Consider the following 18,907-nt stretch of genomic DNA (forward strand, 5'->3'; position numbering starts at 1 on the left):
ACAGAAATAATTTTGGACTGCTTATTGACATATGGTTCTTGGATAAGTACCACATCGGGGTCCAATTCATCCATGATATTATATGATTCTATAAGTGCTGCATATGAATGTTGTAGATTTATCTGCAAGAACTTCAAACGGACGGTTGTCGAAGGACAACCGTCCGGCAACCGCATAATTATCTCTTTTAGTTTTTGAGCAACGGGACATTTTTTTATATCATAGGATGCATGGCCATCCGCTTTCAAACCTTTCACGTGACAAGAATGGCAGTATGGACGCGTTGAATCGCATGTTCTGTACTCGTGGTTCCCAATACAATAGGAACAGAAAGTAGTTTCTTTACATTCGGCACTTTTATGTCCATATAAGCAGCACCTACCACATCTCTGCAAATCTATATAATCAGTGCAATCATTTATCATAAAACCGGTTTTGACACCTCTTTGATTGTTTATTTGAGTCCTTATCTTCGGGGAAACTTCTAGCACAACGTCGGACGAGTCTTCACTTTTTCGAAGCAATGTAATTACTTTGAAAAATTCTCCTCGACTTTCCAGCTCGGCTATATTTGCGTTGCTATTAAAAAGACAGGTTTTTACTTGTTTAATATCTTTTGAACAAGAAAGATTTCTAACTATCATCCTTGGTCTTTTCTTTATTGGTTGCTTGAGGTTATATCTGGTCAGTCCCGATTTCTCCTCAAATACTTGAACTGCTTTTTTTGCATCCTCTTGCGAGGATAATTCAAGGATTATTTCCCCCATTCCTTCCTGGCATAGCGTCCATAACAGAAAAGCTTTTTCCACTATCCTGGATCTTCTTCCCCAGGTCAGAAACAATTTTTCTTACCTCACTTTTCGCAACTTTTTTTCCACGATGGTTTTGACTAGTATTACATGTCAGGGGCTCAAGAATAACCGAATGCTTCTCTGGACCTTTAACAGTGCTCGCATATGAAGTGATATGCGATCTTGGTGCAATGGATGAAGAGAAAGGAAGGGGATTTGACTTGAGAAGTAGGTTTTCTTTCTCTAACCTTAAAATTTCAGGAAGTCCGTCATTATCTCTTCGCAGTAATGTTGCGTTCTCTTCTATTAGAAAAGTGTAAAGTTCACCGATCCTATCACAGGCAATGGAAGCATTTCTTTTACCGCCACTGACTCTATGCTCTTTGATTGCCTCTTTCAGATAGGCAAGCAATTTAGACACATTTTTTTTTCTTGAGTGAAAGTGATTTCATCTGGGTCAGCCATACTTCCAACGGTCGTCTCAATTTTTAAAGATGGTCATTCACATTTAAGTCATCGAGATCATTTGAAACCTGGTCAAATTTTACATATTTTAACTGTTTTCTTCAAATTTAATTTGGTCTTAACGACAACGTAAGCTATAGCACTTATGGTATATCCAATTAAAACGGGTTTATCCTCAGGGTTTAGATGTTCACACTTACACGCCGAGAATGAGACTCAGGTATATAGGTATAATTAACTCAAAATTTGCTTTTCAATAGGGCCGGCTGGGTTAGAAATATAACTGACTTGAAAAAATGTCAATAGAACTTTCAAGGCGTCTTCTAGAAAGGGAAATAGATAGAAACTACAGTTTGGAAAAGATAATCACTAATATTGGCCTACAATATGGTTAAACTTTTATAGTTAAACTTTTATAGATTAATATAGATCTTGATCTTTACATATGGATTGACAGACATTTTTATTTTATTTATGTATTTGTACAGCTTTTGTCTAAAATTTTATATTCAGGAAATCTAAATAGATCCCTTCTAATAATAATATTTCAAGAAGAAATAATATTTTGACTGTAACTTTTCTGACTATAAGTATAACTTTCTGAATCCCTATTAATGTCTACAAAAATTATAACAAATGCCAACGGAATATCAAGAAATTGATTTATTTCAAGTCCAAACCTCTTTTCTCATACACCAACTCTACAAGACCCGATGGAGAAAGTGGATTACAAAAAACAACAACAACAACAAAAAAAACAAAGAAAAACAGTTATATCAAAATTTATCACTTAAAAATTGTGACAAAAACCGTTTTACTACACAAACAAAGTGATCCCGTTCACCTGGATTTAAAACAAGCCGGATGACACCGGATTCGAAGACGCCATCTTCAAAGGCCGATGAATCCTGAAAAACCATTCCTGTGCAGGACGCTAGGTACTCATGAATACGCTTAGGATCGAATGGTGGAATTACTTCTTCACCAATCTAAAAATAGATGGGTTTAAGTTCTTCCTGAGGTTTTATTAAATAAAAAAAATCAAAAAAAAAAAAAATCAGAAAACAATTGAGACAAAAGATAGAATGTAAAACAAAATTTACAAGATACCTACACTTTCTTGGTGTGCTTAAAATTGCCACTAGGTAGTTGAGCACTAAATTTAGGGTAGGTCAAAAATGACCAGTCAAGAGGTACCCTAAGAAAAAGAAAGAATCTTACAGATTAAAAGCATCTATTTGAAGTAACATTGAGTATTTGTACAAAGAGGAGCCTCTAAGCTAAGGATATCAGTAGACTAGTAGTAAAAATAAATAAACATGATGTTTCGTTTACAGATTTGAACCTAATTTTCGGAATCAAGATGTACATATGCCATTCCTTTTTTTTCCTCTTTTCCAAAAATGGTCCAGGTAAATTAATCTGCAAATCTATGTACTTTTGAACTTTTGGATAGGTCTACACAAAAATAGTTAACCTTAAATATTCTTCATATTTTGAGTAAAAAATTAACACTTTTGATAACCAAAGCTTGCCTTAATTTTTATTAGAGGATAAAATAAAATAAAAAACTCTAAAGATAAAATGAAAACAAAACTAGGTCAAAGAGCACTCTCATTATATAGAAAGAGAAGAACATCTCCAATTAACGTTTTCCAGAAGGAAAGCAATTAAACTTCCGGGGTCATTTTTCTCAGATTCCGGGTTTTGCGCATGTATTCCTTGAGGCAAGAACAGCATATTACGATTTTAAGTTTTTTTGTGTGTGTTATAGCACATTATAAGTTTCAAAAAGACCAAAACAAGTCTATAGCGGAATATTACTCATTCTGATGTTTCCCTTTTCCTTCTATTATTAAGTTTTTTTACACTCATGCCGAGACTAAACATGCACAACCATTAAAGGGCGAATCTTAAAAATAATAAAATACTTCATTCTGCCCAGAAGTTTCAACAAATTAACAAATTGTATTTAACCAATAATAAAATGTTTTGCAGTTAATAACCGTAAAAAGCCTTACAGAAGGAAGAGCAGCTCATTCTCCTGCACAGTCGGATTAATGAGAAAATAAGTTGTTAAGTCTATTGCTTCCTTTAAATGAGCCCAATGTGAAGGTCGGAGCCAAAGTGGATGGACTTCAGACAATTGTCAGCATACTCAACAAAAATCGACTCGCAGCGATAACGTGTTGTTTAGGGGAAAAGAGCCTCATCAAGGAACTGACTCAGAGGGTCATTCAACAATAACTCAGGGCGTGACCTCAGATGCTCCCATCCGTTAAACCAAGGGTAAAAAAAACATTAAAGAAATAACGAAAGTATGTGTTCGAACGTAGGAGATGGCCAAAAAAATCACAAAATACATTGAGCACCTTGAACTGAAAAAGACAGACGAAGAAGAAGAGCTCAAAATCGATCAATATGGTATATCACGAAGCTCCGAAAAACCGTCACTGCCGACCAAACCTGACTCCTTGATAACTAACTTAGGTTTTAAGCAAGTGATTATTCTGGAATGTTTACAGGCCATATTGGAAGGCTAAACTCGAAGTCCATGTTTAAATCCACAAAATACAGAGGAGAAAATGGGAACAAATGATACGTTGTTCTATTGCGAGACGTTGCTGGCTTCATGATAGAGTGGAACTTCCAAAGGAGGAGTGTTGAAGGGGTATCAGGATATTTCTTGGAGGGGGGCACTAGGGCTCACGCAAGTGTTTAACGATAGAGAAATTTTCAAAATACATATAAGTATAGCGCAAGTCAATTCACTTCTCACTCACTATTCAGATGAGACTCATCATTTCTAACAATTTATTATTCAGCAGAAAATAATTTTGTTTGCTTTTGTGTCCTTAATTTTAACGAATTTCATTATGGGAGCAGAAAGTCTCGGAATTAATCTTGTTTTGATACCAAAATTTGAATCGCTTTAGCAATCCAACCGCTCAGCTAAGGGTACGCTGGAATAGAATTTAACACATTAAATAAAGTGAAAATGGGATAACATTTTAAACAAAGCAGTGGACAAAGCAGTAAATAAAGCAGTTTCTGTAAATGGAAAGGCAGTGTAGTCTAATAAATTATTTACACCAGAATAAGTGCCATCTTGCAAAAAATACAAATGAAAATATGGTGAAAACGAGTATAATATTTTAAACAGAGCAGTGGACAAAGGACTTTCTGTAAATGGAAAGGCAGTGTAGTCTAATAAATCATTTACATCAGAATAGGAGCCATCTTCAAGTCTTTAAAGATTAAACTGGATTGACAACTATTAGCTTCATGTAGGTCTTCAGAGGAACTTTAACCTCATCCCATAGCTTGATAAATAAGACTTCAATTGCCGTTGAATTTTAATTTAGACTAGTAAAAAATTAGATATTTTCCCAAGAAAACATAAAAATAATCTCGCTATAACAGCCTGTTCCCACGTCGATATTTCTGGACTGAAAAAAAAAATAAACGGAGTATATATTATGAATGTTAGCAGATAACAGGGAATACACTATTCTCTTTATGGGGAATTATTCATTAAGAGTGAGACTCCTAAGGGAATTCCAAAGCCTAACAGCCTTTTCACATGATTAGGTTTTACCTATGATAAAACAAGTCCATTTGAGATCCAAGGAACCTTCTCATTGACAAAAAACGAGACATTTACATGCTTTTAGTTGTAGGGTTGCCAACGACGGCCGAATTATAATAATGGAGAGGAGTGCTATTGTTCAGTGGGATCAGTTATAGGGGGACGAACGGGGGAGAGTAAACTTCTGCAGTATTAGGAACTTCTCATTAAGGATTAAGCCTCTAAGCAGTGGCGAGAAACAAATATTTGACACTAATCTTGTTTCACACAAATGCTCATACAGGAGCAAATTCGCTTGTCATGGCACTTTAGTTATCAACTTTAGAAAAATTAATTGCTTTATCAAGTAATTTATAGGTTTAAAAAAAACAAATTTAATCGGGAAACTGATCAATTTTCTGGCAATTCTCCCTAAACAACAGCAACAATCATATAGATTGATGGATAAAGATTATTTCTAAACAACAGCAACAACAGTGAAAGAAACGATTATCTGTGCATATAAGGCCAACTAAAATTGATCTCTGATGCAATTCCCTAATATTGCCAATTAAAGCTATTTTGTTTATATGAATGAAGGGTTGGGTGATTTTACCTGAGCAAAGAGATGGTAGAAAACAAATTTTCGTTTAGAAACAAACCAACTGAGTTGTCAGAAAGACCTTTCATTAAGGATGGTCCAGCATTCAGACACAAAGAAAAATAATTAAATTAACAGTACGACTCGATGAAGCACCAGGCTACCTAAGGCCAAAATAGATATGCACGCTCCTACTCGGTAGCTCAATCTACACGAAGTTTCATTATTTATCCTTTCCTCTTAAGTGTAAATTTCTTTTAAATCCTTTCTATAGCAATTACCACTATATTCAGGGACGACCTGCTTTTCGTTTGGCCAAAGATGGATGGCCACAGAGCCAAATCTTTGGTAATTTGTCATCCTACATTCGTAAAACGCAGTCTTTTCATCTCAACCTTTCTTTCATTATAGCAACAGAAAGCGAAATCACAGAATAAATATTATACAGTATGGAAAATTTGGTTCAGAAATGGGACCCATCACAGCTCGCGGTTTGGAAAGTTTCCCAAAGCGTCACAACAATAGTTTCATCAAATGTTTTATATTCCCATCGCAATGCGCTAATAATTTGTTATTGCGCACGCGTGAAGGCGAAGCCATGACGAAAGGTGTGCAACTGAACTTCCACAGCCTTACAAAGCGCTCATGTTTCAGCAACACTTGACCTCTATCATTACCATGGCTTCCAATATCAGCTACTCAATGCGTGCATTTAATTAGAGAGCTAAAGAATCAACATTCATGGTTACCAATTCACGAAAATGTAGGGGATGGGGAAAACATTTTCAAGGATTTCCCTTGATTTAAAAAAAATGAAAATACAAAAAAAGTTTTTTTTTAACATGTGGTGTTTTTTTTCCGTTGTTTATGAAAATTCTAAAAGAAAACGTATTTTTAAAAAAATATGGGGACAGGGACCATTACTCCTCTAATTAGCACCCCTGTCAATATTGGGGAATCAAAATACGACATATTACGGTATTGGAAGTCTACTCGAAAAATAAACAAACACAAAATTAAAACTTGGATGAACTCAATCTTTTTTGTCTTCAAATGGTAGTAAGTTAGTAATAATCAGAGCAATACTTTAGTGAAAAACTATCAGATAACGATCTCTAAATTGTGGGACGTAGGGGGTTCAGATGATGTAGATACCACGTCTTCTCACCTCTTACTGCAGAATTAAAAAAATATTTAATAAGTCTCATTACAGACCAAAATTAGTTGAAATAGTTAGCAGTATATTGTGATGAGCTGAAAATACAGTGTCACTAAAATGAAGAGATTTAAACACTTTTGGAGATACAATTGTTACCAGGCTTACATATCATAAACATTTTAAATAAAACTAGTTGGCTAGTGCTCCAAACGATAATTCGGGAGTCAGGAAAACCGAAGGTTATCCAAGAGTCAGAATCAAGAAAATTCCTCGATTCGAGAAACGAATCCACTGTTAACATTTATTGATAAAGTGAGAGAAAATTTATCTTAGGTTTTCTGTTACTAAAGAAATAGGTATAATTTCGACTTCTCGTGAGTAGGTAAAGTTGCCTGAAAGTAGTCTTACCATGTTATAACTGAAAAAAAAACAAATCACTAACAGTGTAAATATTTAAGTGATGTTCTTTCTGAATAAGTACAACCCTGTGTATGTTGTCAAAATCTAGTGGTCTTTCGTAAAAACTTTAAAGAAATATTAAAGAGATTAAGGAAGATTTTCAAATATTTTAGAGTTAATCTAATTGTTTCTGTAAGGAATTATGACTGATATACTTTTTGAACCAACAAGCTTCATTTGATAAGATAATACCATGCTTTAGAAAGCATCGCTTGCTAACGTCTAAGAAAAGTAGAACAAAATTTATATTTTGTCCCTAAATATCTTTTGAAATAGATTTTGAAATTCAGTTTTACAGTATGCTAGATATGACACTAGACTCTTACGCAGTACTTAATTTTTGTGAAGGCGAGTTCGCCCAAATTTCAGAAAAACAGATCAATTAGGTGGAGAATGTGATGAAAATCGGCAGCACCTGAGCGTTCCATAAAGCTGTACACTCGAAAGAACCCTTGTTATTCCTCGCTTATTTTGAATACATACTGCGAGGCTATCAATGGCATCAATTGAAGGGGGGGGTCATTTGAACCTCCATTCCTCGTCATATTTTTGTCCCGTCCCAGATTTTGAAAAATACCTTTTTGCATGTTTTCATTGAAAAATGTATTTTTTCGTATTTTCATTAAACAAACGAAATTCCCTTCCCCCTAGATTTTGAGAAATAAAACTTGCCTCCACCCCATAATTTTCATGAGTTGATGACACTGAAGGCTATATATGCTACAGTACATCGAGAGTAGCTTCCTGTCCGGCTTTCTAAGACATCTTTAAGGAATTTCAATTCTGTTTTCTGTTTTTTATGTTAATTATCACTTTAAGAACTATGCATAATGACTAATTTTATCTTTTCCAAGGAATCCCGAATCCCGGTAATTCAAAACCCTAACAATTGCAGATGACTATAGCTATTTCTAGCAACTTTTAGGTCAATCTCTATGGTTTAGAATTTGGCCAATATGGAATCTAATCCACTTTGAAGTTCCATCTCGCATATTGTCAATGTAAATTGTTCTTCAGTCGTTTTTCTTAATAACTTTTGATCTTTTTTTCCTCATTTATTGTATTTTAATCTGGTTCTGTTTTTCGGTTAGTTTTCAGTTTCTTCCGTTTCTTTTTGTTTCCTCCCGTTTCTGCATCTCCTCCTTCTCTCCACTGCAGGTTTCATTCTTTCATTGCCAACCCTCGCTCTACACTATCCCTCTCTTTCAGGCTTTACATTTTTTTCCAATTTAATGGGATGAATGGTTTCTATATTTCTGGTACAATTACTTCGAAAGGAGTGACAGTATTTCTAAATTCCGCTAAACATTATGCATGAAACTGGATAAATAAGAAAAATGGAATTCAAACTGTAATCAAATAGGAGGAGTAAATGAAAAAAAAATACAATTTTGCCAGTTTTTATTAGAGGGTGGTAATTGTAACCCTTAACCCACCCATTCCCTCCTCGATTAAGTTTGGATAAAACATATAACAATATAACACTCGATTTGGTTATCAATCTGGCTAAGATCCGAAATTTTATCGAACCAATACTGTAAAGCGGAATTGGAGGCGGTGTCAAATTTGAAAATTTGACATCGTCCCATCACTTGAAGCAGAAATGTACACAGTTTATTTATTTATTGCTCACACTGCGACCGCGTGTCAACACCGGAACGGTTGATAACAGCAAATGCTTATTTAACCACCTGTTTGCTGAAAAATTTCGGTGCTATAATAGAAGAGTAGCCAATTAGAAACAACTGGACGTCAGTTACGTCTGGTTATCCTGCATTCTTTTGGCTACAAGAGTAACTAATCCTGGATATATGTCCATGAATTTTATGGCATGAATCATAATAACCCATGGCCTTGTTAATACATCAGAAACTGAAGCACGAGTAAGCTAGTTAGGAGGACAAAAAACCTTAACCCCTTTAAACTCGTTGTCTATGATTCATAGTTTACAATATGCAGTTTACAAAATGTATTGACAATCAAAATCTGGGACAATATATAAGTAAGGGAGAAGATTGTTCTTATGACCGGACACCACAACATCAGCTGCTGTAAATCAAGAGGTGTTAATTGACTTTTTTTTAGTAAAATCCAATTAAAACCCACTCAATCAAACTAACCGTGTTGTATCGGTTGGTCTAGTCTTAAGATAGTTCTTAAAATTTTAAATAAATAAAAAAAAATTTCGATTGAAAGTAAGGATCAAAGTTAAATCTTAAATCGACGCAAATAAAAGGGACTGCCCTCTCCCCAATACACCGCTCTTTACGCAAAAGTTTTTGTACTTTTAGAAAAGCTTAGGACTCTAATAGCTCCCCGTGCGTTGCAGGAATCTTTCTTCAAGACTTGGCACTAAAAGTCAAACTTTAGCGTTTGATTAAAAAGAAATGGACCCTTGGTATCACAATTATTTCTCCCGTGTCTTTGATTCCTAAAAGATCCTTTCTTACTTAACATTTCGTTGTAAATTGCAACATTTTTGTTAACATTAATTTTTAAAATTCCCTAACCATATTTTTCAGTTTTTCCACACTCATGTAGAAATAATTCAAGTAAAATCCTGCCATGAAATTACTACTGCAGACACGGACACTGCTAACCGTGTCTTTAATTCTCTACGAACATCTTTTAACGTACTATTTTGGACCTACAATTTTGAACCGCTGCGTTATTTTGAATGAAGACTTCCCCAAAACAATAGGGCTTGAATCTGCATGACTTGCTTCAACTTTGAAATTATCACCAATACAATGGGAGGGAATTTTTTCTCAGAGCGAAACAACAAGTCTCTTGTTGCATCAAAGAAAAGATGTAACAAAAGAGAGAAAGTCCTTGAAGACTGGTTTAATACTACATGTTGATGATGAAGAAAAAGAAAAAAAAAGAAGAGACAAAGAAAAACCGAATTTTAATAATTAAGAAAATAATTTGGACATGAACACGAATCAAACAGTTCGTGGTAACGAATCAAACAGTTCGTGGTAACGAACTGTAGTAAGGAGCGACCCGGCTCAATAGTAACCAAAACTCTAAAAAATGGAATTTTGATACCAATAGCTATATCAAAAGAATCGCATTTTAATGCTGGTTTTAAATATATAAGTTTCATCAAGTTTAGTCTTACCCATCAAAAGTTACGAGCCTGAGAAAATTTGCGTTATTTTAGAAAATAGAGGGAAACACCCCCTAAAAGTCATAGAATCTTAACGAAAATCACACCATCAGATTCAGCGTATCAGAGAACCCTATTGTAGAAGTTTCGAGCTCCTATCAACAAAAATGTGGAATTTTGCATTTTTTGCCAGAAGGCAGATTACGGATGCGTGTTTATTTGTTTTTTTGTTTTTTTTTTTGTTTTTTTTCCCCAGGGGTGATCGTATCGACCCAGTTGTCCTAGAATGTTGCAAGAGGGCTCATTCTAACGGAAATGAAAAGTTCTAGTGCCCTTTTTAAGTGACCAAAAAAATTGGAGGGCACCTAGGCCCCCTCCCACGCTAATTATTTTCCCAAAGTCAACGGACCAAATTTCTGAGATACCCATTTTATTCAGCGTTGTCGAAAAACCTTATAACTATGTCTTTGGGGACGACTTACTCCCCCACAGTCCCCGTGGGAGGGGCAACAAGTTACAAACTTTGACCTGTGCTTACATATAGTAATGGTTATTGGGAAGTATACAGGCGTTTTCAGGAGGATTTTTTTGGTTGGGGGGAGGGGTTGAGAAGAGGGGGATATGCTGGGGAGACTTTCCATCGAGAATTTGTCATGGGAGAAGAAAACTTCCATGAAGGGAGAGCAGGATTTACTAGCATTATTAAAAAAAAAAATTAAAAAATAAATGTGAAAAAGCTTTTTCACCTGGAAGTAAGGAACAGCAATAAAACTTAAAACAAACAGAAATTATTACCCATATAAGGGGGTCACCTCCTTATGACACCTAGCTCTTTACGCTAAAGTATTTTTAGTAATTTCAACTATTTATTCTACGGCTTTTGTGATTCAGAGGTCATTCTTAATGAATTGGGATAAAATTTAAGCTTTAGTGTAAAGAGCGAGGTACTGACGATGGGGCGAATCCCCTCATATATGTAATAAAAACATGAGAATACAAAAGTTCTTTACGTAAGCTAATTTATAAGTTCGTAAATCTTTTACCAATAAAAAGATTCGTAAAAAATTAAAAGTTCTAGTTGCCTTTTTAATTAACCAAAAAATCGGAGGGCAACTAGGCTTCGCCCCCGCTCTTTTTTTCTCAAAATCATTCGATCAAAATTATGAGAAAGCCATTTAGCCCCCCCCCCCAAAAAAAAATATGCAAAATTTCGTTTTGATTATTCCTCTGCGGAGAGCCAAAATCAAAACATGCATTGATTCAAAAACGTTCAGAAATTAAATAAAAAAAATGAGTTTTTTTAACTGAAAGTAAGGAGCGACATTAAAACTTAAAACGCACAGAAATTACTTCGTATATGAAAGAGGCTGCTTCCTCATCAACGCCCCACTCTTTACGCTAAAGTTTTTTACTGTTTTAAAAAGAAGAATTGAGAGAAAGAGTCAAACTGAGAAAATTTGCCTCATTTTAGAAAATAGGGGGAAATACCACCTAAAAGTCATACGATCCTAACGAAAATCACGCCATCAGATTCAGCGTATCAGAGAACCTTACTGTAGAAGTTTCAAGCCCCTCTCTACAACAATGTGAAATTTCGTATTTTTTTCCAGAAGACAAATCACCGATGCGTGTTTATTTGTTTTTTTGTTTGTTTGTTTTTTTCCCCAGGGGTGATCGTATCGACTCAGTGTTCTTAGAATGTCGCGAAAGGGCTCATTCTAACGGAAATTAGAAGTTCTAGTGGCCTTTTTAAGTGACCAAAAAAATTGGAGGGCACCTAGGGCCCCTCCCACGCTCATTTTTCCCCAAAGTCACCGGATCAAAATTCGGAGATAGCCATTTTATTCACAATAGTCTAAAAACCTAATAACTATGTCTTTGGGGACGACTTACTCCCCCGCAGTCCCCGTGGGAGGGGCTGCAAGTTACAAACTTTGACCTGTGTTTACATATAGTAATGGTTACTGGGATGTGTACAGACGTTTTCAGGGAGATTTTTTTGGTTTGGGGGGAGAGTTGAGGGGGGGTTACGTGGGAGGATCTTTCCATGGAGGAACTTCTCATGGGGGAAGAGACTTTCAATGGAGGGGGCGCAGGATTTTCTGGCATTATTTAAAAAAACAGTGCAAAAATAAATATGAAAAGTTTTTTCTACTGAAAGTAAGGAGCAGCATTAAAACTTAAAACGAATAGAAATTATTACGCATATTAGGGTTTACCTCCTCGTAAAACCTCGCTCTTTACGCTAAAGTATTTTTAGTAATCTCAACTATTTATTCTACGGCCTTTGTGATTCAGGGATCATTCTTAAGGAATTGGGACAAAATTTAAGCTTTAGTGTAAAGAGCGAGGTATCGACGAGGGGTGAGCCCCCTCATATACGCAATAAAAACATGCGAATATAGAAGTTCGCTACGTAAGTTAATTCGTAGGTTACGTATATTTTTTACTTATGAAAACGTTCGTAAAAATTAAAAGTTATAGTTGCCTTTTCAAGTAATCAAAAAAGTTCGTTACGTAAGTTAATTCGTAAGTTACGTATATTTTTTACTTATGAAAACGTTCGTAAAAAAATTAAAGTTAATGCCTTTTTAAGTAATCAAAAAATTGGAGGGCAACTAGGCCTCCTCTCTCGCTCCTTTTTTCTCAAAATCTTCCGAGTAAAACTATGAAAAAGCCATTTAGCCCAAAAGATTAATATGCAAATTTCGCTTTAATTATTTACGCGCGGAGAGCCAAGATAAAAAAAATGCATTAATTCAAAAACGTCCAGAAATTCAACAACAACAAAAAACAAGTTTTTTTTAAATGAAAGTAAGGGGCGACATTAAAACTTAAAACGAACAGAAATTACTCCGTATATGAAAGGGGCTTTTCCTCCTCAACGCCCCGCTCTTTACGCTAAAGTTTTTTACTGTTTTAATAGGTAGAGTTAAGAGAAAGAGTCAAACTTTAGCGTAAACAGCGGGGCGTCGAGGAGGAAAAGCCCCTTTCATGTACGGAGTAATTTCTGTTCGTTTTAAGTTTTAATGTCGCTCCTTACTTTCATTTAAAAAAACTTGTTTTTTTTGTTTATTGGACGAAAAGCCTCAGTTTGTTTTGGAAACGCCATGTAAAAATAAATTCAATAAACAGAAAAAAATAGTATAGTTACAAAAATAGGGCTGGCTTCCTTCTTCTTTACCCTAATGCAAACCATAGTTGGATCATTGTCACCTTCCTGACACTCCAAATCCCGTAAGCTCAACACAGCCTCTGGTGTATCCTCACTTCCATCAAGAAATAATAAAACCTAAAAATTGTTTTTATTTATAATTAATTTGTTAAATCGAGGCTGTAAATTTAACACATTAAAATTAAGACGTACCATGATACAATAAACATAAAAAAGCCTGTACTACAAGGGACAAAATAGAAAAACGTTAAATATATTTTCTTGGCATCATGTCCAAAGCCAAAATTCCTATTTAACAATTAATATGGTTTTACATGAAAACGAAAATGCAGCTTTTAGACTTTGGACAAGAAAACCTTTGCATGGACAGCCTCTTGTTTCTCTATGAATTAAAGTGCCTGTCGAAATAATCATATTAATGCTGAATTTTATTTCTTTCTTATCTTAAATACTATCCAAACATATTTCAGTTTATATTTTAGGAAATAGAATATTATATTTGGAAATCAGCAGATTTTTCCTTTTCGAAAGATGTGAGCATTAAACATAAAACCAATTTCTTTCATGAGTCAATGCTACCCGAAATAGAAACCCGAAATATCAAAAATAGGAACTATTTGAATTAAAGTTCCTCCTATTTTCTTTCTTCATAAAGGAATAGTATTAACAGATTTGCAAGGGGATGTCAAGGAAGAGGCCAGCCTTGAGAATTTTTAAGCGGGTGAGGAGGGCTAAAGTAAAGAAAAAGATAGTTTGTCAGAAGAGTGAAACAAACTGAACTGTCCATTTAAAACATTACGCCAAGCTATGTAAATTTCTACGTTTCTTAGGGGACAGTGAAACAACAAGTAGAACCCTTCATCTCTCCCTTTTGGTAACCCAAAAAACCGTGTCGTCTCTAAGTAATACGGCAAAGTCAGAGTTTTAATTTTTTCTAAGCTTCTAAAGGCAGTTACAACCAAAGTGTGAAGATGAAAATAAACATTTTTAGCAAAGATCATTACAATGATCTTTACATTTTTAGCAAAGATCATACATAGCTAAGATACAAGAAATGTAAATAAAACAACAATAAATCTCAACTGGAAACCCCGTACAGGATAAACAACAGCAAAATCAAATTAAGAAAAGCAACAACGCATAAAATTGACCTGCGCATAGAAATTTAATTCAGAATGGGGGGGGGTGTAAATTCACCAACAGATAATACTTTTCCTTTTAGCTAAAGTTTATTCGTTGTTTACACAACAAGCCATAAGACAAAAAAAATGGTAATAAATAAATGAATAAAAACAGGTTAATAAAATGAAAACTATGTTTGTAAGCCGTTTTTAGCAGAGGAAATGTTAAATTTATAAATTGCAAGCATACATAGGATAAAAACGTCAATACATTTTGAATAGTATCAAATTGAAAAATAAAATATATATTATTGGAAAGACCCACATTAACTCAAAATAAAAAAGAATTATACTAAATATGCCAGACTTATTACCTACCTCACCTAACACCACAAGATTACTGCTAAAGTTTAAATTTCAGTTTACTGAAAACTTCTTGGAATGTAACGAAAGTTGGTTGGTATTTGCAAGCGTTAAACACACTGGTTTTTAATAAATTTAAAATTCAATAATTTGCCTTTCAACAGTCAAAATTATTCAGAGTGAGTTGAAGAAATCCTTATTTAACTTTCCACAAATACGGTACGAGAGATACCCAGAAGCGTCCATTCGGGAGGGATCATGTGCCTCCCTAGATTTTTGTCCTCCTAGATTGTTCGAAATACCTTTTTTTGGGGGGGTATTTTCATTGAAAAAATACAAATTTGCAGCCCCTACGTTTAGAAAAATATATTGCCTCTGTCCCCATCAAAAAATTCTTTATTGAACAGAAACCACTGGAGACACTATCTCAGAGTTGTATTTTTTTATTATTATTAATTTTATCTTAACTTGACCAAACTTCAACCAGTTTTTGAAGGTCTCTGATCTCCTTATATTCTCTTCAATTTATAAACACATGAATTGATCTATAAAGCGACAAATGTAATTCATGAAATATGTCATTGGAATGCATTTGATGCATTGGATTGACAGAAAGTCAGAGGCTATCTTCCGGAACCTACTTATCAGTAATGATATTAATTATTTGCAATTACTTTCAAGCTAAAAAGGGCAGATAATAACAAATTTAGCCCCCTAAAATACTCATGACACATAAAAGGGGCGAACATAACAGTCCGATTTGCACTTATAACAATACAAAGTGCATATAAATTTTTGCTTTTCATGGTTTTGGAACACAAACACGTGTGATAACAAATAAGCATTAACGGTAATTGAGCTCTGGAACACGCTCTACATTTGCTACTAAGAATAGTCGATTCTTTAGTACCAATAGAAAATGGTATAAAAATGGAAGGTTACAGCCACTACCCTAGGCTATTTAGACTGAATTCAGAGGTTGGTGGCGAAACTAATAAAATTTCTGTAGGTTGATCAGAACTTAAAAATGTGATCAAAACTTGAAAATTTTTGGTTTGACCAGATCTAAAAGTAGAAGGTGCAAATATATACCAACGAGTTCCACCAGGAGGTTTCAATGAGAAAATATTTAATTTATTACTTCGAGAATTTCAACGGTTAAAAAACTTTCATGTCACTCATACAGCCCTATAGGTAATAAAAGAGAGAGAGAGAAAAAAAAACATGAATACTTGTAATATGCTAAATTACTTCCACAGCTTAGAACCTTTAGGTCTGGTCATGTGGCATTTAGAATGCAATAATCGATCTGTGAGTAGTGACCATTTCCGGTAGAATTACTAAGAACTCATCATAAAACCAATCCATCTGAAACCAACAGAACTGCATATGGTCTTCCTCCACCCCAGTGAATTCAGAGTTTGATTCTTTGTTCTATCTCAAGAAGTTCCTCCTTCCTTTTAAAAATTGTTTTTACAGAAATTCTTCTCATTCATTGCTAGGACGTTCTGTTTTTCATTCGGCCCCAAATGGATTGCAAAAAGCATAAATGGTGACAGGCTACAAAGACTTGTCTTTTCTTTCCTTCGTCTTCTTTCGGGAATAAACAAGTAAAGACATAAATGCTTCCTGAGCCTTCATTTGTAAATGAAAAACTTTCTCGAACATCTTCCTTTTCAATTTCTCCAGGCTGAGGTTTTCATCCGAGCAATTTATTTTCATCCAAGAATAAAAAAGAAAATACGTTTCTTCTAGATGTCTTTCAGATCAGATACAAACAAACAAAAAATGAAAAAAAACGACACGAGGCATACATCCACAGAAACCAGCTCCTACAATGCAAAAGGGAATATCTGAGGAAAAAGGAATACACAAGTCTAAAATTAAAATTTTAGCCGGGACAAGCTAGGGGTCCAAAAATTGCGGCCCAGATGTACGGACCCAAAACTATAAAAATAAATTAAAATTTTAGCCGGGACAAACTAGGGGTCCAAAAATTGCGACCCAGATGTACGGACCCAAAACTATAAAAATAACCCGTATATAACAGAGGCTTTAATTGTACCGACAAAAAACGACGAAACGTCGTACCGACAACGAATTGTACCGACAAGAAACGAAAAACGACCGAAAAAAAACGACAAAAAACGACACGAGACATACATCCACAGAAACCAGCTCCTACAATGCAAAAGGGAATATCTGAGGAAAAAGGAATACACAAGTCTAAAATTAAAATTTTAGCCGGGACAAGCTAGGGGTCCAAAAATTGCGGCCCAGATGTACGGACCCAAAACTATAAAAATAACCCGTATATAACAGAGGCTTTAATTGTACCATTCTATTGAAAATCGGACATGTTAAGCGACGAAATCAAAATTAAAAAAGATTCCACATGGAAAAAAACATCATCCTAAAACTGAAAACGAACAGAAATTATTCTATATAAGAGAGAATCTATCCATCCCCTAATCAGGGTTGCCACCACTGTCAGTTCCTAAAGTTCTACAATTGTCCAAATTTGCATGCTACACAGTGATTTTCGGTGCTACAGTAAAGAAAAAAAATTGCACATGTCGCGGCTTGTGCCACGACCAGCGCAAGGTTCGTTTAAGTGTACTGAGATTAGTTTTTAGTTCAATTTTTTAATCTTTTTAATGTAAAGGAATAAAAATTTATCCTGAGCTGATCAGGGCAGTGAGTGGGAAAAAGTACACGCACACGCAAATCCCACATTTAAATGTATGTAAATTATTTTCATGCACAAAAAATGTTCTGACATAAATTTTGATGTGAGACACATCCTGTAATTGCATTTTATATGTCTACATTTTCAATTTGCTCATATAAGAGTTAATGTGCTAAATTCAATGTTGCACGAGCTACAGTGCTACACATGATAAAATAGTACTACAATAGTACTTTCGTGCTACATGTGGAAACCCTGCTTCTAATTCCCCAGCCCCTAACGCTAAGGTTTAACTTTTCTATAACGGCTGTTCAAAATGTACATCGTTCAACATAACAAATATGAATTTTCATCTCAGGAATTGCTTTCTGTGCGGGGTGGCTTTGGAGTGGGAGGGGGGCTTTGAGAAAGCATTTTTTTATTAAGAATAGACGACACGAGGCCCAGATTCTCAGAAATCAGCTCTTACAGTACACAAAGGAAAAAATAAACAAAAAGGGAATAAGACGTATATACAAGGTAAAATAGCAATTATTTTTTACGTTTTTTTTTAGTGGAGATATTTACGGATGAATTTACAACAATGATGCTAAGTCTATAAAAGAGTATTCTAAGAAATGAATTGGATCAAGATTTCGAAACTTTACTGTTTTCTTTACAAGTAAATAAAAATTACACAGCATTAATTTTGCAAAAAAAATAAAGCTATTCCAGTACTGAGTACAGAGACTGTTAAAATTAAATTAGCATGGGTTTCTGAATAGAAATGAAGTCCTTTTTTTATTTTTTTTTTATTTGTCGTGAATATTCAAACTAGTAGTCCTAAAAATCCAATAGCCCTACAGCTTGATTTACATTAAACTTATACAAGAATCGACAAAATTAAAAAACAAGAAGAAAAAAGCAACCGCTACTTGAATCTACAATAAGATTGGTGCAGAAAGGTAGACCTTAAGAGAAAGATCAGACGATTTTCGACGGTCTGAATCCCATGTCTTGTAAATTGTTTCTTCAAAGACTGAAAGGGCATAGACAGATTAAAAAAAAAAAAAAAAAAAAAAAAAAAAAAAAAAAAAAAAAAAAAAAAAAAAAAGAAAAATAGCACGTTTTGAAGAAATTCCTTTTTTGAATCTATTTTATTTAATTTGATTCATCCCTACTGCTTCCAAACCCTTATCTTCATAGTCGTAAGCGCGCATAACGGAAATTCTCCGGGAGGAGAGGAGATGGTGCTGGTGGAGGTTTATCAGGGATTTATTTGAAGAAAAGAGGCCTAAAATTTCAAAGAGTGCAATTTCAAGTCATAACTTTTCCAGAAAGGAAACAATCCTCTTGTCCAGCTTTGATGTGAATTTCAGACTATTAATGACAAGCTACAGTCAAATAAAATAGGTTTTTTAATAG

At 34.6% G+C, this 18,907-nt stretch overlaps 1 protein-coding gene across 2 annotated transcripts in view; it reads right to left on the reverse strand.

Moving 5' to 3' along the window:
* Positions 1-1,904: 1,904 nt before the first annotated feature.
* The window catches only part of LOC136025223 (intermembrane lipid transfer protein VPS13B-like), a gene marked incomplete at its 5' end in the record, with an annotated part of 79,609 nt that continues 62,606 nt past the window's right edge, over positions 1,905-18,907 (reverse strand). For both annotated transcript variants that reach the window (XM_065701046.1, XM_065701045.1), the window contains 2 exon segments: positions 1,905-2,245; positions 13,310-13,447. In XM_065701046.1, coding sequence (XP_065557118.1) covers positions 2,033-2,245; positions 13,310-13,447 — 351 coding nt within the window.

The sequence above is a fragment of the Artemia franciscana genome, chromosome 3 (genome assembly GCF_032884065.1).
Source record: "Artemia franciscana chromosome 3, ASM3288406v1, whole genome shotgun sequence".
NCBI classification, from domain to species: Eukaryota; Metazoa; Arthropoda; class Branchiopoda; order Anostraca; family Artemiidae; genus Artemia; species Artemia franciscana.